The following is a 22,845-nucleotide window of genomic DNA, read 5'->3' as shown; positions in this document are numbered from 1 at the left end:
AGATTCTCTTTAAGTTGGTGGACCTCTTCAGAAAGTTTCTCCACAGCTGAGACGCAGGCCTGTAAGGAAGAGGAAAGACTTTCTTCGTACTGCCGGAGTTGTTTAGCCGCTTCATCCACTGTGGGTTCCTCATCCTCTTTCCAGGCCATTATTGCCAATGAGCTGGCATATGATGATGGTGCACTCCGTACAAACTTCCGCCACATGGGTCGTGTACACTTGACTTCATCTGGATCTTTGGATGTTTGTCTCTGGTCTGGATCCTCATAAATCACTTCCCGTACGGCTAATTCCCTCAGGTACTGGATTCCCTTCTCCATAGTGGTCCACTTGCCTGGTACACATAAAAGTTCTTCCTTGAAGGGATACCTTTCCCTCACAGCTGAGAGGAGACGCCTCCAGAGGCTGGTGGATTGTGCTCCATCTGCAATTGCTTTGTCAATGCCGGCGTCTCGAGCAAGGGATCCCAGCCGCTTGGCTTCCCTGCCGTCTAATTCCACACAATTGGCTCCAGAGTCCCAGCACCGGAGCAGCCAGGTGACAAGCTGCTCACCTATACAGCGACCAAAATCTTTTCGCACATCTCGTAGCTCGCGCTCGTTTAGGCTTCGGGTGGTTACTGTTGCTTTTTCGGCATCCTCATCTTCCTCCTCCTGAATCCTTGATGGCCCAGCGTCGTCGTCATCTTCGTCATCTCTATACCTAGTTTTGGCAGAAGCCTTACCTGGATTGGCAGAAGACTCTCTGCGTTCTAAACGACCTGAATCTCTATACCATTTTTTCACCTTCTCTACAGGGGCAGCTTGCACTGCCACAGCTCGTTTCTCTGACTTTGTTACAGGGTCTGCCACAGGGGTTGGAATACCCTCTGCAGGATCAACTTGCACTGCTACAGCTCGTTTCTCTGACACAGCCACAGGAGTTGGAGCGGCTGCAGGAGCTGGAGCAGTTGCAGGAACCGGAGCTGGAGCGGCTGCAGGAGCTGGAGCTGGAGCGGCTGCAGGAGCTGGGACTGGAGCGGCTGCAGGAGCTGGGACTGGAGCGGCTGCAGGAGCTGGGACTGGAGCGGCTGCAGGAGCTGGGACTGGAGCGGCTGCAGGAGCTGGGACTGGAGCGGCTGCAGGAGCTGGGACTGGAGCGGCTGCAGGAGCTGGAGCTGGAGCGGCTGCAGGAACTGGGACTGGAGCGGCTGCAGGAACTGGGACTGGAGCGGCTGCAGGAGCTGGGACTGGAGCGGCTGCAGGAGCTGGGACTGGAGCAGCTGCAGGAACCGGATCTGGAGCGGCTGCAGGAACCGGATCTGGAGCGGCTGCCGAGTCCACCGTAGGGGTCACAGTGGCCGTTGGATCTGTCACAGGGCTTGGAGTGGCCGCAGGGTCTGTCACTAAGTTGATAGCAGTATCAATGGCAGCTCGATAGGCATGAGCCAGGCCCCAGCACGTTATAATGATTTGTGTTACTTTGGAACTGCCAGAATCATGACACCTTTTTTTCAAGCATTCTGCCAGTTTTTGAGGATTTTGCCATTGTTCAGGGGTGAATTTCCAACACACTGGGGGTGCCAACTGCTCTAGATGCCTGCCCATATCCACCCATACTCCCTGCCACCCACAACTATCCTGCCCCCGGGCAGATCTCCAGAAGAGCTTCCCAAGTAGTTGTTTAACTTTAAGCAGAACCTGAAGTGCATTCATGAGGCAGAACAACAAGACTATGGTACTCTGAGTATTCCAAAAATATTCAATATCTTGGAGAGCTATTGTGACAAGCTCAGGGGGTAAGAGGGTGGTGAAGGAGGAAGGCAGAGTGATCCAGGAGGATACAGGGGTGGTGAAGGAGAAAGGGAGAGTAATCAAGTAAGAAAAATTATCTTCCCCTTTTCCCTCTACAGATTGACTCTCTAGTGGAGAAAAACAATAGGTATAATTGCTAATAGTTCCCAAGATACTGTTTCCAAAGTACAGAGTCCACGATGTTACTGAGTATAAATACCAAGTTAGAGTCATGACCAGATATCTTATCGTCTCATAAGCCATTGCTATAACACTCAGTACCATAATGATCTGAAACCAGGGCCCGGAGAGGATAAACAACACGACAGAGAGCAAATACGGAAAATAATGTACTATAATACTCAATTTGGAAAACAGGCGCAGCAGAGTTGAGATTAAAGCAATCAGCATCATGACAGGTGACTATTAAGCAGGTCTAATCCTTACACCAATTTTAGTTTAACACACTCTGATCAGATCTGCCGTTATCTCAACCTTTCGGGCCCCACGTTGGGCGCCAAAAAGACTGTCGTGGTTTAACCCGGCCGGCAGCTAAACACCACGCAGCCGTTCGCTCACCCTCCCCCCTCCCTCTCTGGGACGGGGGAGAGAAATGGAAAGTGAAGCCCGTGAGTTGAGATAAAGACAGTTTAATAAGACAGGGAAAATAATAATAACAAAAATAATAATAACAATAATAATAATAATGATACAATAGTGATAATATGAAAGTAATAATAGTATGTACAAACAAGTGATGCACAATGCAATTGCTCACCACCCGCTGACCGATGCCCAGCCTAACCCCGAGCAGTCCGGCCCCCTCCCCCCGGCTAGCCACCCCTATATATTGTTTAGCATGACGTCAGATGGTATGGAATACCCCTTTGGCTAGTTTGGGTCACCTGTCCTGGGTCTGTCCCCTCCCAGCTCTTACTGCACCCCCAGCCTGCCCGTTGGCAGGACAGAGCAAAAGGCTGAGATGTCCTTGGCTTAGTATAAGCACTGCTCTGCAACAATTAAAGCATTGGGGTGTTATCAGCACTCTTCTCATCCTAAGCCAAAACACAACATTCCACCAGCTACTAGGAAGAAAATTAATTCTGTTCTAACTGAAACCAGGACACCAAGCCTGAAGCCGTGGTGGGGGCAGTGGCACTGTCACCCCTCCAGGTCTCCTGTCACCCCGGGCTTGTGTCGGCGGCATCTCAGCCCTGTAGGTGTGTCTGAGCCTCCTGCCTGCCCCGCAGGTGGGCGCACAGCTGAAGGTCACCCCAGGGCTTGGGAACGCTGCTGTCCGCCCTCGCCGTGCGGGCGGCGGAGGGGAAGGGCTGGCGGTGGCACTGCGCCTTTAAGAGAGGGCCGGGAGCCGGCTGCGGCCCCGCGGCTCGCCCGCTGATTGGCCGAGCGGGGGGCAGGCGGGCGCGGGGCGGGGGCAGCCATTCAGAAATTCCGCGCAGCGCCGGCTCCCTTAAAGGGGACGCGGCAGTGACGGGAGGGAGGGTCAGCGCCGAGGGGGCGGCCGCCTCGCGGCCAGGGCGGGTGGCTCCGGGCGCCGCCGACCCCATAGGGGCATCAGCAGGCTGCTCCCCTGCTTGGGGAGGTCGCCCTGACCCCATGGATGCAGGGATGCTGCACCTGCTGCAGGGCTCCAGCCAGCTCAGACCTCCTCTGAGGCTGCGTGTGCGCTGCCAAAAACCCCAAAAGCCAAAAAAAAAAAAAAAAAAAAAAATGCCACCAGCCGGCACCCCGCGTGTCCCACCTGTGCAGGCGGGAGCTGCAGGAGTTGTTGTGTCCCTAAAGTTGTCCCCTCGCCACATTCTCCAACTTTCCCCCTGCTCCATCAGCCACAAGCATGCTCTGTGCAAGGGGATGCGAGGCGTGCACAAGGACTGGGCACCCACGAGACGTGGCAGGGCTGTTAATTGCCATGCCAGTGCAGCAACTGGGTCCTGTTAATGTTTAATCTGGGGTAAGGGCCTCTTCCCTGTATTTTATGGGCTTCCAGCTGAGCCTTTGGTGCTTCAAACCACAGCTTTGCCCTGACACATCATCTCCCCAGTGGACATGCGCTGCAGACCCCCATAAAACCCCCGTGCTAGGAGCAGGAGGATGGGCTTCAGGGCCAGGCAGGAGGCTCTGTCCCAGGTAGCTGGGGGGAGTGACTGTGTGCACGGTGAGGCCCTCAGTAAATCCACAAGGCTCGCTGGAACCGCAAAAATATTAAATAGAGCCCCAGGCCCTCCTCTGTGTGGAGGGAGCGTGGGCTGTGCTGTAGGACCTGCCGCAGGTCTCCGGCATGAAGCTGCGGTGCTCTGCTCCTCTGCCCCTTCCACACGCTGGGGAAGAGGTTTCGTTTGCTGGAATTGCAACTGCTGCGAGCAGAGCTTGGTGTTTGCTGAAGAACCTCGTGCAGTTGCTGCCACGAGTGAGGATACGGGAACCGTGGCACTGGGCAACGTCTCAGGGATCATTAATAGAATGAAAATGGTTTTGCCCTGGAGGAGAATAATTTGTTTGGCAACTGTGCGGAGAGTGCTGAGAGCTATCGGTCCCTTGGTATGCCCTGTTATTATTATCCTAACTGTGCTTCTCCCAGCGTGAATCGCTCCTGGTGGGGTGGGGAAGCAGTCTCAGCAGGAGGTTATTTGCTCTCCTGCCCTTTCCTCTCCCTGTGGCAGTGCAAACCCTCGGTGGCTCACAGGACCCCAGAGTGTTGCTGCAAAGTTTTCATTTGGCAATCCACGGACATGGCAAATCCCTGCTGGAACGGGGTCTGGAGCCAACTGGCAGGGCTGGACCAAGTTTGTTTGGTTCTTCCCTTTGCTTCTTGTCTCCCTGTGGCCTGCTCCCTCAGTGTTTTTACCTCCCATTGCTCCTCGTCCCCACTGTCGGCCCTGTGGTTTGGATCTTGGGCAGCTTTCTGCAGGTGCTTGCAGTCCAGAAAGGTACCTCCTATGCAAGACTATTCCCAGCTTCCTCTTCATACATTAATTAGAAAAATGAAGCTTTCCCCACCTGCAGCCAGGCCCCACACTAGCACATGGCTTTGGGGCAGTGGCAGCACACCCCGCTGGCTGTCATGCAGGCGCTGCCAGCGACCAAATTGCCCCCGCAAGAGCCAGCACGGCTTGGGCTAAAGGCACCTTCCATTCCCAGAAAGGCTGCACGTGCTACAAAACCCTCTGAAATGGCTCAAACCCCTTTCTTCAGACTGCCCTTGAAAGGCTGCTCAGGGAAGGATGCACCGTGCCTCACACTTGCCTTCCTCTTCCCGCAGGGCTTCATGTGAGAGGAAGGAAGCGCCAACAGGGGCTGAAATGCCGGCAACGCCAGATAAAACCTAGCTCCGTGCCGCCTTCGTGCCGTGTACATAGCACCATCTCCGGGGATTTCTTGATGCTTTGCAGAAATTAGCACCTGTAAAAAGAGCAGCTGCCAAAGCTGAATTTAAATAAGACGGGCAGGCTTCTGGTGGGAAGAGGCTAGAGGATCAGAGAGCACTTGGTTTCCTTGAAATGCTTCCGTCGGTGAAGGCACCTGCCTGGAAACCAGCTCCTGGCTCCTTCGGCAGTGCTCAGTGCCCAGGTGAGCAGGGCAAGATGCCCACAGCTGCCTGAAAGCATGAGGCACAGCTCATGCCCCACGACACCCAGGTGTGGGCACTCTGGTGCAGGTGCCTGCACCCTGGGGGTACGGCAGCGCCGCCCCCAGCAGCTGAGATGCAGACACACACTGAGGGTAGCTTGGGCAAGGCACAGCGTGCATGCAGCTATCAGCCAGCACTGGCCGCCTTGGAAGACTGAGAAGGTGTCTTGAGCCCCACATGGTGTTAGGGAGTGCTGCAAGCAGGCAGCAACAACCAAGGGATTTTCTCCTTGTAACTGGGGCTAGCAGGCAGCACGCGTGGCTCACTGCAAATGAGGAATTAAACAGCTCTCCCTGCAGAGGAGCTGAAATGGGATGGGAGGGTTTTCAGGCAGGGAACTGCAAGTGGTGGGAAGCTGGGGAGGACTTAGTGAGAGCAGCAGGTGAGGCTCCAGGGCAGGAGGGAGCTCCTGGTTTGCACGTGTCAATTGGGCACCCAATAAGTGAGCTGGGGGAGAAATGCCTGCTGCATGCACTGTCCTGTCTGTGGGGGTGCCAGAGCCTGACCAGGGGGAGCACCAGAGACCTTCTTGTGAGGGCAACATTTCAGTCTGCCATGGGGGAAAAAATCAAAAGCTTCTCTTGTTTATTCAGCTCCTTATTAAAGTGTTTTTCCCTAACAGGTCTTGTCCTTTGCTTTTGCACTTCTTCCTCTAAGTGCTGGCCCCTATCCTGACCCGCCCTCACCACAGGGCTGAGTGAAGGGAGACGTGTCTGGAGCGGGGCAGCTGTGAGCAGTCAGGGCTGCAAACGCAGCACATGCCCTGCCCTAGTGCTCTCCTCCTGCCCAGGTCTGCCTCTTCCAGACCCGGGTGTCCCGCCTGGCCGTGGCCCAAAGACGGCTTTGGCAGAGGTTTGTGGGGGTGGAGGGCGCCCTGGATCCGTGGTGAGGCTCTGCAGCCAAACTGGGCCATCTCTAGGGTGGGAACTGCGGTCAGAGGGAGGTGTGCAGCCGGGTCAGAGCAGTAATGAGCTATCATCGTGTTACAGACTCTGGGCATGTCTCTTTGATGCTGACGTGACTCAGGTCTCCGTGTCGCAGGGTGGGAGATGGCAGAAGGCCAGGATGGACTTCATGTCCATTGATGTTCACGGAGGAGATGCTGACTGCTTGTTTCTACGAGGCTTATTGCTCTGCTGTGCTGCATCACTCCCCTTCCTCAGCTTCATTCCTGCCCCAGTCCCTCTGTTCCCACCTCTGCCCTCACTGCTGCCAGATGCCCTCTGTCTGTCCTGGTCACCCCCAGCTGTCAAGGTGCAGCATCTCCCCAGCCATCAGCCCAGCATCCTCCAGCACCACGTGCTCTGGGAGATGGCAAAAGGAGCAGCAGCAGATGTGTAGATTATCCTAATTGCTTAAAGCCTGAAGTGTAAAGTTCTCTATTAATTCCAACACTGCATGCTTTCCTTCCACACAAAACCACAGTTTTTCATTGATGAAAATCGCTCGGAACAGCCTCGCTTTGCATGCAGGCATCCAATCCTCCTTTGCCTTAGTGAGCTCTTGGTGGCTGCAGTGTCCTGTGGCACTGAGCTCTACAGGTCCTTACGTGCATCTCCTGGTCACTGGCTCGGTGCCACAGTGTGCCCAGGTCCCATAACTGCCTGTATGTCCGTGAGAGCCCCTGGGAGCAGCAGGGTGAGCCTCACCTGCAGACCTGCTTTCACAGAGCTTTCTGAGAGCTCAACAGACTTGCTTGTCTGGGGACATGACTCTCCTAAATTTAGAGCCAGGGGAATTTCAGTGCGAACCTGAGCACAGCTCTGTGTCATTGAGCACAGAGCAGCACATGACAGTAGCGTCTGTCCTGTGACAGAGGTAACCTGAGCAGCACAGAGGCAAGGAGGTGCAGCCAGTGCTGGAGAGGACGGGCTCTGCACCGTGTGGTGCTTGGGGCTTCTGGGACAACGTGGATCTTATGGGGGTGCCTTCTGCCCTCTCCCCTTCACCCAGAAGCAAGCGTTGCACTTGACTGCTTGGGAGCAAACACTGCAGGAGCTCTTCTGTCTGCTTTAGTGAAGTGCAGAAGGATTGCTGCACTGGGGCTTAAAGAGCTAAAGGAACAAGGTGCAGGCAGGGGCATGCGTTTGACCCATTTGTGCTTCCTCCACCCAAAAGCCTCACTTGTGAGCTGGGCCAGCCTCACGGAGGCCAGTAGGAGCCTATGGATCTCGCAGCCTGAACTGGGGTGTTGAACCGCCACATCTTATGGACCAACTTGTGGACCCCTCCTGCTTGTCTTACTCCTTTACCCACGTCCTAATGAGCCCCGATACACCCCTTCTATCCGTTTGATCTTCTACTTGGTTATGGGCCATTTCTTCGAATAATTTTTCGCCCATCCCAGTGTTTATTACAACTGTTAAGGGATAGAAGGCCAGGTTCAGGTTCTCCTAACTGGTCGGGTATGCTTTTTTTGCACTGGTCTTTCTTTCTATCCTTCAGTTTGCCTCGGTGATTGTTCTGAACTTCTGGGAGCTGGGAGTGGTGTCCTTGCCCTGATGTGTAAGCAGGGATTTCTGCAGCCCCGAAACACTGCACTTTTACCACCCTTGATGGCAGTATTCGGAAGGCCCAGAAAAAGCCCTTGGAGTTTCTGCACACCAAGCATGCCTGTGGCTCACAGGGTGATGGCAGCATCCCCAGGGTGCTGTGCTGGGGCGTGCGGGAACAAAGCAGGGAGAGGCAGGAGCTGAGGTGGGGATGCAGCAGAGCTGCTGCCGGGCTGGTGACGAGGGTGAAGTGAACCCCTCCGGGTGGGAACCACAGAGCCGGCAGGGCTGGCAGCACCCATGGGTCCGGAGCTGGGGATGGGGTCGGGGTGAGGGTGGCCGTGCCGTGCCGAGCCGTGCCGAGCCGAGCCGTGCCAAACCGTGCCGAGCCAAGCCGTGCCGAGCCGTGCCAAACCGTGCCGAGCCGAGCCGTGCCGAGCCGTGCCGAACCGTGCCGAGCCGTACCGAGCCAAACCGTGCCGAGCCGTGCCGTGCCGAGCCGTGCCAAACCGTGCCGTGCCGAGCCGTGCCGAGCCGTGCCAAACCGTGCCGAGCCGAGCCGTGCCGAGCCGTGCCGTGCCGAGCCGTGCCGAGCCGAGCCGTGCCGTGCCGAGCCGAGCCGTGCCGTGCCGAGCCGAGCCGAGCCGTGCCGAGCCGTGCCGAGCCGTGCCGTGCCGAGCCGTGCCGAGCCGTGCCGAGCCGTGCCGTGCCGAGCCGAGCCGTGCCGTGCCGAGCCATGCCGTGCCGTGCCGAGCCGAGCCGTGCCGTGCCGAGCCGTGCCGTGCCGAGCCGTGCCGAGCCGTGCCGTGCCGAGCCGTGCCGAGCCGAGCCGTGCCGAGCCGTGCCGAGCCGTGCCGTGCCGAGCCGAGCCGTGCCGTGCCGTGCCGAGCCGTGCCGAGCCGTGCCAAACCGTGCCGAGCCGTGCCGAGCCGTGCCGAGCTGTGCCGAGCCGTGCCGAGCCGTGCCGAGCCGAGCCGTGCCAAACCGTGCCAAACCGTGCCGTGCCGAGCCGAGCCGTGCCGTGCCGAGCCGTGCCGTGCCGAGCCGTGCCGAGCCGTGCCGAGCCGAGCCGTGCCGAGCCGTGCCGAGCCGTGCCAAACCGTGCCGAGCCGTGCCGAGCCGAGCCGTGCCGAGCCGTGCCAAACCGTGCCAAACCGTGCCGTGCCGAGCCGTGCCGAGCCGTGCCAAACCGTGCCAAACCGTGCCGTGCCGAGCCGTGCCGAGCCGTGCCAAACCGTGCCGAGCCGAGCCGTGCCGAGCCGTGCCAAGCCGTGCCGTGCCGAGCCGTGCCGAGCCGAGCCGTGCCGAGCCGTGCCGTGCCGAGCCGAGCCGTGCCGTGCCGAGCCGAGCCGTGCCGAGCCGTGCCGAGCCGTGCCAAACCGTGCCAAACCGTGCCGTGCCGAGCCGTGCCAAACCGTGCCAAACCGTGCCAAACCGTGCCGTGCCGAGCCGTGCCGAGCCGTGCCAAACCGTGCCGAGCCGAGCCGTGCCGAGCCGTGCCAAGCCGTGCCGAGCCGAGCCGTGCCGAGCCGAGCCGTGCCGAGCCGTGCCGAGCCGTGCCGTGCCGAGCCGAGCCGTGCCGTGCCGAGCCGTGCCGAGCCGAGCCGTGCCGAGCCGTGCCGAGCCGTGCCAAACCGTGCCAAACCGTGCCGTGCCGAGCCGTGCCAAACCGTGCCAAACCGTGCCAAACCGTGCCGTGCCGAGCCGTGCCGAGCCGTGCCAAACCGTGCCGAGCCGAGCCGTGCCGAGCCGTGCCAAGCCGTGCCGAGCCGAGCCGTGCCGAGCCGAGCCGTGCCGAGCCGTGCCGAGCCGTGCCGTGCCGAGCCGAGCCGAGCCGTGCCGAGCCGTGCCGTGCCGTGCCGAGCCGTGCCGAGCCGTGCCAAACCGTGCCGAGCCGTGCCGAGCCGTGCCGAGCCGTGCCGAGCCGTGCCAAACCGTGCCGAGCCGAGCCGTGCCGAGCCGTGCCAAACCGTGCCAAACCGTGCCGTGCCGAGCCGAGCCGTGCCGTGCCGAGCCGTGCCGTGCCAAACCGTGCCAAACCGTGCCGTGCCGAGCCGTGCCGAGCCGTGCCAAACCGTGCCAAACCGTGCCGTGCCGAGCCGTGCCGAGCCATGCCAAACCGTGCCAAACCGTGCCGAGCCGTGCCGTGCCGAGCCGTGCCGTGCCAAGCCGTGCCGAGCCGTGCCGTGCCGTGCCAAGCCTCCCCATGCAGCCGACCACCCCCGTGCCCGAGCGGCGCGGCCCCGCGGAGTTGCCCGCGCTGTAACCGCCCCCCCCCTCGCCTCCCGCGGGGCCGGGGGCGAGGAGGCGCCTGGAGCGGGGCGGGGGCCGCTGCCGCCCCCCCGAGCATCCCTCCCCGCGCCCTCCCCGCTCCCTCCCTCCGTGCGCGCATCGCTCCGCGCCGCCCCCCGCTCCCTCCCTCCCTCTCTCCCTCCTCCTTCCCTCCCTCCCTCCCTCCCACCCTGCCGGCTCTATGGTGTAGGGCAGCGATGCACAAGCACCACCACTGCTGCAAGTGCCCCGAGTGCTACGAGGTGACGCGGATGGCGGCCCTGCGGCGCATGGAGCCCCCCTCGTACGGCGAGTGGCAGCACGAGCAGTACGGCTACGGCGGCTACGGCTCGCAGACCCTGCCGGCGCCCGGGGGGGCCGCGCCCGCCGCCCGCGGCAAGGCCAAGCTGGGGCCCCCCGCCCGCGACGCCGCCGCGCTCAAGCAGCCGCCGCCGCCGCCGCCGGGGAAGAGCGCGCCCAAGGTGAACGGCAGCGGCCCGGGCTGGTGGCCCGAGTGCACGTGTTCGAGCCGCGACTGGTACGAGCAGGTACGAGCCAGCCCCCGGGGAGCGCTCCCCGGAGGGGGTCGGTGGGGACGGGGCGGGAGGCTGCCGGGGGGCTCCCCCCGGAGAGCGGCGGGGCCGTGCCGGCACCCACGGGGCATCGCGGGTGGCCGCCGTGGCGGTGGCTCCGGTTGGATGTCATCGTCGCTTGGGTTGGTGGCCAGTGTCGCTTGGCTTGGTCGCCACCATCGCTCGGGCCGGCCATCGTGGTCCCGCCTGGTGTAGGGGTCGTGCGCCCAAGCATCCTCCCGGGGGCTCGCCGTGCATAAGGCAGGTGTCGGGCGTGATGGTTTTCGGCACCCACCCGCCATCCTCGCCGCTTGCGATGCCGCTGCCTGAAGCCCCGGTGGCGTCGAGGGCGTCTCATCACGCTGTGCTTAGCAGGCGTGGGGCACGCTGCCCGCCGGGCAGCCTCGTGGGCTCTCGGTGCCACTTGCCAGTGCTCCCAAACTGGCACCCGCTTTTTCCATTGAGTTGTGGATTCCTCGCTCTGCTGCTACGTCCCTGCTCCCATAGATTATTACGTAACCCTTCTCTGATCGCCGGCATGCTGTGTGCTTTCTGCCCCATTTCACTGCCTCCATTTCTTCCCACACACGTTCATTTTATTAGTGTTCTCCTCCAGGACCCATTCTCAGGCTGTCTCTCTCTTTCTCCTCTAAATGGAGAGACCAGTCTTGTTTTGAACCCACAAGCCAGCTCAGAAAATGGTTGGAGCTGTTTGCAAAGCATTAAAATGGAGGCTAGACCCTGCCTGAAAAACAATTTACCCTGCTTTAAAGAAAGGCATTTCAGTTTGCTTCTTCTGCCTCTTTCATTCATTATCTTCAAACCTCACATGATTTCTTATTGATCCTTCTAATTATTATTTCAAGATGCTGTAGCAGGCAGGCACACGGGAATCAATGGGAATTCTCTCCTCCTTTCCCCTCGGAAAACACAACCCTCTTCTTCCCTTCCCGTGTTTTTCTTCATTACTGTCTGAGTCTGTAGCTCTGGTCAAAATAATCTGATTCCAAGCTGATACGCTCAGAAGATGTTTACAGAAAGCACCCAAAACCCCAGCTACCTTGCTATAAACCTGCTCCTGGTTTCTCTCTGTTTCTCTGCCACTCTTTGCATCAAAATCAGCCTCATCTCTCTCTCGCCTGCTGATTCCTGGCAAGCGGTTTTCATCTTCCCTTTGCTACCTCTTTCCTTCGCTCCATCCAGTGCGGTGAGCTCTGGGAGCTGGGTAGGAGCAGGGAATTGGAGCCGGTCTGCTCCCTCCTTTCCTTTCCTTTCCTCTCCTGCTTGCAGGCAAGGTCTGGCCCAGAGCTGCTGGTGAGATGACTGCAAGCAGGCTGGGAGGGAAGCGATGCCAGCTGCAGCACTGCCGTGGCTGGCTGGGCAGGGGAGCCCCTCGTGCATTGCAGTGGTGGAAGAGAAATCATTGTCTTTGTGGTGCCGCCACAGAGCCCCCGGGGCTTGGGCTGGTCCCAAAGTCCACGTAGGGAATCTCTGCTCAGCCTTAGCCTTAGAAGATGAAAATGAAAACCTCCTCGCTGCATTGCAAGCGGCAGAGGATGCCAGTGTGTGAGGCTACGTGAGCATAGCGGGGTCTGCATGTATAAAATGACGTGTGTGGTATGTGCGCTGCCTGTGTCAGAGCAGGCAGGATTGCTCCCTGGTGTGTGGCAAATGTATGCAATGAGTAAAGCTTTGCAGCAAACACCTCGGCACTGTTCCCCTTCTGATCCAAGGGTGCGAAGTGTCTGAGCCATCGGGAATCCACGTTTTTCCCGGTCTGGCCGTGGGCAGAGGGACAAAAGGTGGTGAAATGGGAACAGCCGGGCCATGCTCCCACCTGGCTGGGGGTTTTGGCACCAGGGGGCCAGGAGATGTCATGCTCAGGGGGAAATTGGCTGGGTGCTGGGTGCAAAGCTGCTGTGCTTGGCTGGAGATGAGGAGGCAGCCCCTCAGACCTCGAGAGCAGCGGGGGGAGGCAAGGCTGCCATTGTTCAGGGCTGCCCCTTTAAGCGCTGTCCCTGTCCCTGGAAGCACTTCCAGCAGCAGAGGTGGGAGCAGGCAGAGCGGGGAGGAGGCAGAGCAGGGCCAAGAGGCTTCCCCATCAAAGCGAGGACCTGCTCACCTCCCTGGGATCTCCACCAGCCCCAGTCGGAGCCTTTTTCTCCTTTTCCTTGCACGCAGGCAGAGGAGAATGAACAGCCAGTGCGTGTGCTGGAGCGGCAGCGTGTGCAGATGCTCTGACACAGGGAACATGCTCAGGGTTGCGTGTGGCGTGTGTGTTGCTGCCATCATGCGTACTCGCAGACCCTGTGCACAGCCCCACGGCGTGTGAGCTGTGCCCACACGTGCCCAGCACACAGCACAGTCCCCGCATCAACCCGCACCTCCTCCCACTGCCGGCAGCGCATCGTTCCTCTCCTTCTGCCTCTCCCCTTCTCCAGGACACAAATTAGCTTGCTCAGGCAATGCCAGTAACTGAGAACCCCTAATCCTGGCCACAGGGAGAGAGGAAATCTCTCAGCTCTGGGTTTCTCATTTCTTTTTGCTGCGCTTTCCCTCCCTCCTCCTTTTTCCCATCGGAGATCTCTTCCATTTCTTCTCCCTTATCTCGGTGTTTATTACTTCGCGTTCCCCGTGCTTGCTGCCATCGCCGCTCTCCATTGTTTCCCCCTCCATCCCTCCATCCAGCCCTGCGCCCTCCCCGTTCCCCCTCGCTCACTGGTGGGGGACACAACTCCCCCCCTCCCGCTGCCAGACCGGGGTGAGAGGAGGACTCCCCGCTTTGGGGGAGGAATGGCAGCGCGATCCGGGGAGGCATCGCTGATGCGCAGCGGCTGGAGGAGCCAAGTGCTCCAAACCCCTCCTCTCCCCGCACAGTGACGCCCACGGCTGCTCAGGAGCGCAGCGCTGAGATGCTCGGCCGTGCTCGAGCCCCTTCTCCAGGGCTGCTCCCCGTGCCGGGGTGAGGCAGCCAGCACCTTGCCAGGGAAAGGTCCAGCCCCGTGGTTTCTCTCACCTTGGGTCCCCAGCGCCAAGCTGGTGCCAGAGTGGGACCTGCCATGGGGCTCACCAGCCTTTTTCTGCATATTTGGGGTGCCCTGGGCATGCGCACCTCCTCCCTGGGAAGGGCACGGCTGAAGGCTGCGTGGGGTGGGTGGCTGTGAAGTGCCCTCTGCCCCTGGAGGCTGTCCCGGCTCTCCTGGCCCTGCTCGGCCAGAGATGCCCTCCCTGTGGGCACGTGGCAATGCCCTGCTGTCCCCTGTCCTCCCTCTCCTGGGGCTGGGGGGATGCAGGGTGGGTCCCTGACCAGCTCGGGGGCACTCCAGGCTTTCGTGGGCCTCCTGGGTGGAGGCGTTTTGTGGCCAGGCAGGTGGAGGAGGGGGAAAGGACCTTGCTGCCTGTCTGGGGCTGCGAATGTGTCACCGAAGGCGGTATTTTTCCACGCACAAACATTGCTTGTTATAGTTCCTCCCGTGCGCTGGGGAATCACCTGGAGGAGGTGGGCACAGTCTTGGCGGAAGCAGCAGCCCTCGCACAGCCTCTGGCTGGGCGCAGCAAAGATTTGAGGCTCCTGGGGCGTAGGAAATGGAGGGGGAAAGAGCCTTGGCGGGGAGCTGGCCTTCACCCGGCGAGGACGTGGTGGCCAGGCCAGGTTTCTGAGTGATGGGCAGGCAGGGCTGGAGGGAAAGGGGTGAGCGCTGAGGGGCAGGCGGGGAGCCAAGTGCGGGTGGCTTCGTGGGAAAGGGCTGGAGCCCCAGATGTTCCCTGGGGAGGTGCGAGGGAGGGTGAGAGGAACGGGGTGCCGGGGACACGGAGGCAGTGGAGGTGGTGAGGTTGGCAGGGTGATGTTGCTATGGCTACTCATGTGCTATTCATAGAAGAAATTAGCTAAATCTTTGCACTCGAAGGTGGAGGAGGAGAAAGGAGGAAGGCGTTCTCCGTGTTTGGAGGGAAGGAAGGAGGGAAGGAGAGAAGCCAAAACAGGAAGGGGGGTCACTTTTCCTCCTGTGCTCCATGCCCGTGCCACGAGGGAGCATTTGGGGAAAGCGCTGCCGCTGGCCTGCCCGGCACTGGCAGGGTGTGAGGGGACACGGCAGGGATGAGCAGCCCCACGGGATGGCCCCCGCGGTGTCCGTGCAGAGCCCCGTGAGCAGGGCGAGCTCTGCGTCACGCCGGGAGACAGGAGACATCCTTTTAATTAAAGACATCCAATCTGCCAGAGGTATTTTTGGCAGCCTAAATGTAGATACAACTGTAGTGAAACTTGCGTTTCGTGCCTGGCTCCCTCACGCTCAGCGGGGCGTTGCGGTGCCCGACCCCGGCCGCCCGCCCGCTCAGCCCCACGCTGTCCCCCGGCCGCCCCGCCACCCCTGGCGTCTGTCCCCGCCTGTCCTCTTGGCAGCCGGAGTCCCGCAGGGTCTTCCCTCTCCACCGCTCCTCATCGCACCCCGCTCCCTCGCGAGAGTTTCATTCCCTTCCCACGGACCCGCTTATCACCTCCTCACTCATGATGTGTAAATCTGCGTGTCTGTTCCTAATATATCTCCTTCCATCTGATTTCACCTCTCAGCTTGTTTCTCGGGCATCTCCGTCTGGTGATCCTGCCGTCACCACCGACTCGGGTGGCTATAACCAGGCACCGAGCTGCTCTCCTTCCCCCAAACCGTGCCCTACCACCAGCCCGGCCCCTCGCCCCACAGACCTTTGAGGCAGCCACTATTTCTGATGGATGATCTGGACCTTCCTTTCCTGCCACCCAGCCAGTACCATGGTCCAGCCAACACTTTTGCAGGTCGTTCCCGGGGTCACCTCCCTCCCTCTGTGTCTCCTGAGAGTGGGATTCCTGAACACCTGCCTGCTGGCTCCTTCTGATCCCCTCACCCACCCTGAGCATCCCATGTCCTGCTCTCACCCGAGAGCACCAGAGAAGCAGCAGAGCTTTTGCCCAAACTGGCTGCTTCCAGCAGGGACGTGGCCAATGTGGAGGAAGTGGCTCCTCACGAGGAACGTGGTGGTGGTAGGAAGGCGTCAGCCTCCCCTGCTGGAGGGTTCCCCCCGTGGTTTGTGCTTTCAGACGGTCTCTTCCCCGTTGGCTTTGATGTTACTGATTTGGTGGGACCTGCCCCGTCCATTCCTGGCCATCTCTGGGGTCGTGGTGGGGCTCTGCAGGCTGCTCTCAGGGTGTGCTTGAAGCAGGGAGAGGTCTGTGGGGGCTCTGCGTGAGAAGCAAACTCACTGGGTCATCCATCCGCTTATCCATCCATCCGCCTATCCATCCCTCCCTCCATCCCTCCATCCATCCCTCCATCCATCCTGGTACCCTGGGCGGGGAGGTGGGAGCGAAGCAGAAGCCGTGGCCATCCCCAGAGAGCCACCTCGCTGGGGTGAGGCCCCCTGCACACAATCTGCCATGATCCGAGGAGCTTCCGCTCCTTCCTTCTCTGCGGATGCTCATTTAGAGAGAGGAAGTGATTAAGACTAATCAGGCCGCAATCAGCCGTGGCTGCGTGCCGGGCGCTGCGGCGCTCAGCCCCATGCAGGATGCCCTCCCGAGGGGTCCTGGTCTCCAGTTCCCAGAGGAGAGCGGATCCAGCACGGGTCTGCTCTGGGCTGGGGGAGCTGGGCGTGCTGGGACAGCCCGGGAGGGACAGCGTGTCCCTGGCTCAGCATCCTGGCTGCAATTTGGGAATCAGCTTAACCCTCGCTCTGCCTGCAAGGCAGTGAGAGTGCCGTGAGTGGCACAGGGCGTGCAAGCGCTCGTGGCTGCTTGGAGCACAAGCAAACATGGGATGATGTGGGGATCCCTCAAGGGCACTCGTAACTCCAGCAATATGCTATGAACGTGTATCAGTAATGTGGAGAGAAAAGGCTTTAACAGAGCATTTAACAAGCTCGGAATACCTGGATTTGAAATGCAGTTCACAGTTTCGTCTGCAGAAGCTCATTTGAGCAGGGCTCGCTGAGGGACTGTTCAGGGGTTGTAATTATTTTTGGTGACATGTGGCACTTCAGAGCACCCTGGGACCTGAATACCCTCTTGTTGCCTTCATATTAACTGTAATTTAGTTTGAGGCTGTGTTGATGGATCTTGGTTTGATTTTGCAGCACAGAAAGAAGTGTATTGAAATTTTGTACTTAGGCGTGCATTGGAACTTAGAGAAAAAAAGCAGGATATTTGAAACCCAAAGAAATCTTTAATACTTTCATTTATTTGTTCATTCTTCCCCTGGATATTTGCATTTGTTGGGGGGGGGGGAGGCATGCAAGTTTTTCAGATGATGATAATTCTCCCTCTGCGAAAAGGAATAGAGTCATTTTTATTTGGCAGCATCAGGTCAGAAGGAAGCGATTGGAGCCCAGCACCTCTGCAAATTGGGTCACTTATTTTAGCGGTCTGAGCCTGGAACAGGATGTCTAACTTTCAAGCATGAACACACTGGCCTTAATGGCTTCTAAATGGAAACTTAAACTCCACAGAGCTCCTGTCTGGGGAAGCTTTCTTCCTTTCCCACCGAGTGAAGGCTTTTTCCAGTCCCTATTTAATTGTAGTCTTAAAAAAAAAAAAATGGGGGAAAGAAAAGCACCAAAGCAAAGATTAAACCCTCAGTAGCTGCTTGTGTTCACATTAAACTCTGGGCACTTCAGTGGCGTTGCCAATGATCCTTGTGACCACGGACCTTTCAAGTTCTGCCGGCGCTCCCCATCTCCAGGATGCCCGTGGTGCTTTGAGCCCGTGCCAAGGCGCAGCACAGGGCAGGGGCTGCTCATGCCACCGAAGTGACCAAGCTGTCCCTGACACAGCCTGGAGGGGACATCTGGTGTCCCAGCCTGCCGGACAGGGCATGCTGCTGGGGTGTTGTGGAAAAGGCTCAGGGGGAGCCAGCCCAAGGAGTGACAGCCAGTGGGCAAAACAAAGTGCAAAAAGTGTTATTTTGTCTAGTCTGGTTAAAAGGAAGGGAGGTTCATCTCTGGACATGAAATTCTTCAGCCTCCAGAAGGTTTCAGCCTGTTTTCTTTCCCTCATCCCACCCCTTAGCCCATCCATCTCACACTGGGGTGGTTGCAGCCCTCTGACACTCCCAAGCAGAGCACAGCTCCTGCCACAGTGTGGAGAGACAGTAAAACTAGGTGGTCATGGAGAGCTGTGAGAAGGGGACCAGCCTCTGGCAGCAGTTTGTTACCTCTTCCATTAAGAAGTGGAGGAGTAGGATTTGATATTGAGAGGTAGGAAAAACCCACGTGTTACCACGGAGCCAGCATTCATTCCAGGGAGTGATGTGCTGAGCATCATTTCTTGTTGGGAAGGCTGTGAGGTGGCTTTGGGGAGCCCCTTGCACCAGGTGTATGTCCTGCCCTGAGCTTGGAAGCGACACCTGGGGTGTCTGTGGAACAACCGTGTCATCTCAGATGCTTTGGGAGAGGATGTTTTTGGCAGCCACAGGTTTGGGCTCTCCGTTGGTGCTGGGAAAAGCAGCGTCTGTGTGGAGGGCAGGAATGCCTGGCGCAAAACAGATGAGCGTGTCAGCGCTCATCAGGGTGAGCCCCGGCGAGTGCTGCGCTGCCAGGACCTGGGCTCACTCCTGGGAAGTCCATGGGTTAGCGCGGTGTGACCCCGCTCCCCGCGCATCCCCCGCCAACACCACTCCGCAGCATCCGTCTGTGCCAGGACCTGCGTGCTCACAGCAGGGCCCTGCCCTGCAGCAGCTGTTCACGCTGCACATGCACAGCTTTCACCAAGATTTTACACCCTTAAAAAAAAAAAAAAAACAACAACTAAAAAACACAAAGCAGATGGAGCCTGGCGACGAGCAGCCCAGCCTGTCCACTCAGCTCAGATGCCTCTGTTGGGCATCTCCCCACTTGGTCTCTGCCCCTGAGAGCTTTTAAAAGGATGTAAAGACTGAATTCCACTTATCTCCAGAGCCATTTCCTTCTGAGTGTTGCTATTATACCTGAAATGATATAAAGGAAAGGATATTAAAAGGCAGATAGACTTTTCACTCTGATCCAATCTGGGAACGTTGCAAAACTCAAGCAGATAACTTAGTGCTTGGCTTCTTATGCACAAGTTGAGGGTAGCAAATAGCCTCTCTGTGTCATGCACCCCTTTGTGCGTGACACCCAGGGCACGCAGGCCTCCTGCAGAGGCCAGGTCTGTGCGTCCAGACATGAATTTGTCAGCTCTGGAGGCTCCTGCTTCAGCCCTGCTGCTGGTTGAGATGGAGATGGGTTTGTGTGTGGGCACAATCCAGTTGCAGCAGGTCTCAGCGGTCTGCAGCACATTTATTTTGTCTGGAGGAGGTACATAATTCCTGACCTCTGCAGGCTGGCCCCTGTGCCAGATCTGCGGAGGATGTGAACCTGATGCAAATCTTGGGGATATCAGCATGGAGAGAACAGCTTGGGCTTCCAGTTCAGAACCGACCCAGTCCTCGTGGGAATGCTGCAGGATGAGCCTTGCTCCCTCTGTAGCACGCTAACAATCCTCCTCCATTTGCATTTAATTGCAGCTTTTCTTTCAGTTGGAAGTTTTGGAAAATTGTCACGTTTTGCAAATCCTACCTTCATCCCGGCAGATGATACCAATAGAAACGGAGGCAAAGGGGTGATGCACTAAAAATAGTTGGAGCTTGACTGCCCACTGGTGCCTGGCACTAGTGCCCCTGGGCTGACAAGCCTCTGCCTTCCTCCATCAGGCAGGCACATTTACCAAGCCCTCTGCTAGCCAGGGCAGGAGAGAGATCATCGTTATTTTTTGCTGGGCAGCAGGAACATGCTGGTGAATTAACCATGCCCTCAATTCTATAGGGAACGGTACGTAATTTATGCCCTAAGGAGCAGGGGGTTGCCGCATGCAGGGAGGAGAGGGAACAGGGCTGTGCATTCAGGTCACATTCAATGGGGGCTGTCAGATCTCTTCCATCCAAAACGCTTCATCACGCTATTATTATTTACCAAGCCCTGCTGGTGCTTGGCGGTTTACAAGTGAAAAGAGGTCCAAGCCCTACGGCATTCACCACACGGCAGCATGACCACCGAAGCCTAGAGGAGCTGGAGGTGCCCTGGCTGCCCTCCACCAGGCAGAAGCTGCACGGATCCTCCAGCTCGGTGTCTGAAGGCTGCAGGGAAGGTGGGACGCAAGGAGGACCTTGGGGAGTGAGGGGGGTCATCGCACATATGCGGAGAGATTGATCGAGGCACAAAGCCAGCGAGGCAGAGGACAGCTGTTGGGAAAATCTGGGCAGCAACAGGAGCTGAAGAGAATAGCGTTGAAGGGGGGTGAGGTTTGAAGGTCAGGATTTGAGATTTCCCTGGTCGCTGGGGCCCAGAGAAGTGGAGCCTGTGCTACCAGGCAAGGTGCAAATGTTGGGATATTGGGAAGTGGAAGGCAGAGCTAAAGTCTAATCACCTTTCTTGTAGTAGCTGGAATAGCTGGCCACAGGAGGCAAACGGGGATTTCCTGGTCTGAATTCCTTCTGACCATGTGCGACTTCGTTTTAAGCAGCCACTCTCATTCAGCATCTCCTGGGTCCCATCTGGAGCCTGAGTGGGAAATTGTGCTCCTAGCAGTATTCTGAGATGTAAAAATCACTAGTGTGGAATGGCTGCAAAGGATGCTCAGTGCGCAGCGGGCAGGCTAGACAAAATATGTCCTTAGGGCTCACCACTGTGTGAGTGAGGCAATGCGATGTGTGATTTGTGGGCTATTAGTAATTCAACAAAGAGACTGCAGTGGGGCTCACTGGAGGACTCAGGCTGGACCTGCAAACGCCTCTATAACATTATCATACAGAGCACTTCTCCCTGGGAGGGATCCAAAGCATCATTTGTGGGGTTGAATTCATGTCGTAAATCAGGGGGCACGTGATGGACTGCATTTACTTAGGCTGCCTCTTCTGCATCCTTCCTGGAAACTCATCTAATAAGAGCTGGCCTCTGGCACACCAAGGTTCAAACATCCACCGTTTGTTAATTGCTGGCAGTAGAAGTGCTGCTTTTTTGCCTTGAAATGTGGAATCCCTTCCTAGAATTGCACTGGGGACTAATAAAAGCCAGTGCCAGGTTTAATATATGCTATCTCACAAATTATCTGGATTAAATACAAGGACTGTGTACTGCCAGAGAGGGGATATTCCCAGCTTAACACTGCTTCTGGGCCATGGAGATCCCAAGACATTGGACCTGAAAATTGTGATTCTCTTACTCGTGTGGGAGGGGTTTGGCAGGAGAGCTTGGAAGTGGTCATATTTGCCTGAGCTAGAGAATTAATTGCCATAAAAACTATGGGTTTGTAACCAATAGTTACAGCTGCAGGAAAGATCAGAAAGCATCTGAATAAATCAAATTAACTACCTCCTGCTCCCATCCTTATGAGAGCAGAACCTTTCTGGGCAAGACCAAAACTATAATCCAGCTGACCCTTAACTCTCCCACCTACAAAACCACGAGCGAAAAGTCCAGAAATACCGCCAGCTAAATCAGGATAAGGTGGGGCGTGCAGTGCTGGGTTATGGAAGGAGGTGGGTCGACATCAGGGAGATATATACCAGGGGAGGGCAGCGAGGCCGTAGTCTGCTCCTGAGGAAGTCTCATAGATTTAGAGAGGCCACCGGGCTGTGCAACCCGCAGTATTGGTCAGTCCGTGCTTCCAGTTAACTGCTACCCTCGCCTCCACTATGTCTCAGTTGCTCCTTGCCCTGGCTGATATTTGTGATGCCCCAAGGCAGAGGACTCACGTCCCCTTGTAGCTCATGTCTCTCAGCATTTCCCCACCCAGCTGTGGCTCTTGCTCTCCACACCAACCTTGGGATGATGCCATGAAATTCCTCCTCTTTAGCCGCTTCTCCCTCACGCTCTTGTGGAGAAGCCTCCCCGAGCTGGGGATGCTCCTGGGGGAAGGAGCAGCACCGCAGGCACAGCACAGCACCTTCAGGAGCTTGTGGCGCTGGACAGCTCTCGGCACAGCCCGGCACGGCACGGAACAGCCCGGCATGGCTTGGCTGGGCACGGCTGGGCTCGACTTGATGGCAGGACCCCCTGGTGTAGCCTTCTCCTCAGCCTCAGGGCTGGAGCACTCCCATCTGCCTCTCCTGAGGGAGCCTCCCTACCTAAGCAGGTCTCCCCCATGCTCAGAGGGACAGCAGCAGCTGCTGCAAGGTGTCTGAAGGTCTCAGGGCTGGTCTGCTGGCAATATATCCCCCTGCGGAAGGACTTCTTTCCCTACTCCTCCTATTTCCTAATCCCTCAGCAATGTGGATTTCACATCAGTTTTGGTGCTGGTGTGATTCTTGCCAGAGGCTGGGAGAGTTTCTTGTGTTCCCTGTCTCCCTCCCTGCAGCTGAGGCCTGAGGGGGGCATAGACCGGGCCAGAGGAGGGGACCCGTGCCCCGAGCCGTGCTGTGTCCCCACATCCATCCCAGGGCTGCTGGGCACATGGAGGAGGGCCAAGAGCAGAGCCCTTCCTCAGCTGCCTTCTCCCGGAGGGCCTGTGGTGGCACGGCCGGGTGAGGCTGTGCCCCACGAAGGGCTGGGTTCGGCGCTCAGCTCGGTGACATGCCGCTTTTGTCTCCCCACAGGCCAACCCTGCTCCCATTATCGTCAACACAGACTCGCTGGAACAAGGGCTCTCTGTAAGTCTCCTGGTTTCGTTTCCCTTCTTTTCCACAAGGCTCCTCCACCCGGGGAGGCCCCAGCCAGGTGGCAGAGGAGTCTGGGGCCCGCACCATGTCCCCGCAGCACATCCCAGCCCCGAGCCCAGCTGGAGCTGGGCCACGCTGAGCAGAGCCACAGCTGCCAGCAGCTGAGCAGTGCTCGGTGATGGGGAGTGTTTGCAGCCATAGTGCGCTTGGCACTCTTGGCTTGCTATACTCCTCCTCGGCTCGTTGCAGAGAGGGTTTGGGAGCTGCTGCATCCCTCACCAGAGCGTCTGCAACTCATTCCTGCAAGGGGGGATGGAGGGAGCGGGGCGGTCAGCGTGGATTTCTGCTCTGCTGGCTCTGTGCTTCGGGGGTGCTCCCATTTTCTTCCCAAAAGGGAGTTCAGTTGACTTCTTGCCAGGGCTGTGTGCTTTGCACCTGTTTTTCTTACGA

The 22,845-nt window shown here is 58.1% G+C and overlaps 1 protein-coding gene across 7 annotated transcripts in view; it reads left to right on the top strand.

Moving 5' to 3' along the window:
- DLG3 (discs large MAGUK scaffold protein 3) overlaps positions 1 to 22,845 on the top strand; it is an 80,785-nt gene that overhangs the window by 20,352 nt on the left and 37,588 nt on the right. For 2 of the 7 annotated variants that reach the window (XM_038184319.2, XM_038184317.2), the window contains exons 1-2: positions 10,388 to 10,732; positions 22,333 to 22,386. The exons of 1 other annotated variant lie outside the window; for it this stretch is intronic. In XM_038184319.2, the coding sequence (XP_038040247.1) occupies positions 10,403 to 10,732; positions 22,333 to 22,386 (384 nt within the window). In that variant the 5' untranslated portion in view covers positions 10,388 to 10,402. Of the gene's footprint in view, positions 1 to 10,387; positions 10,733 to 22,332; positions 22,387 to 22,845 lie in introns of those variants that run through there. 4 more of the 7 variants (XM_038184316.2, XM_038184314.2, XM_038184320.2 and 1 more) reach the window with 2 other exon arrangements.

Source organism: Anas platyrhynchos, chromosome 10 (assembly GCF_047663525.1).
Source record: "Anas platyrhynchos isolate ZD024472 breed Pekin duck chromosome 10, IASCAAS_PekinDuck_T2T, whole genome shotgun sequence".
NCBI classification, from domain to species: Eukaryota; Metazoa; Chordata; class Aves; order Anseriformes; family Anatidae; genus Anas; species Anas platyrhynchos.
This window is presented reverse-complemented; position numbering and strand designations above follow the sequence as displayed.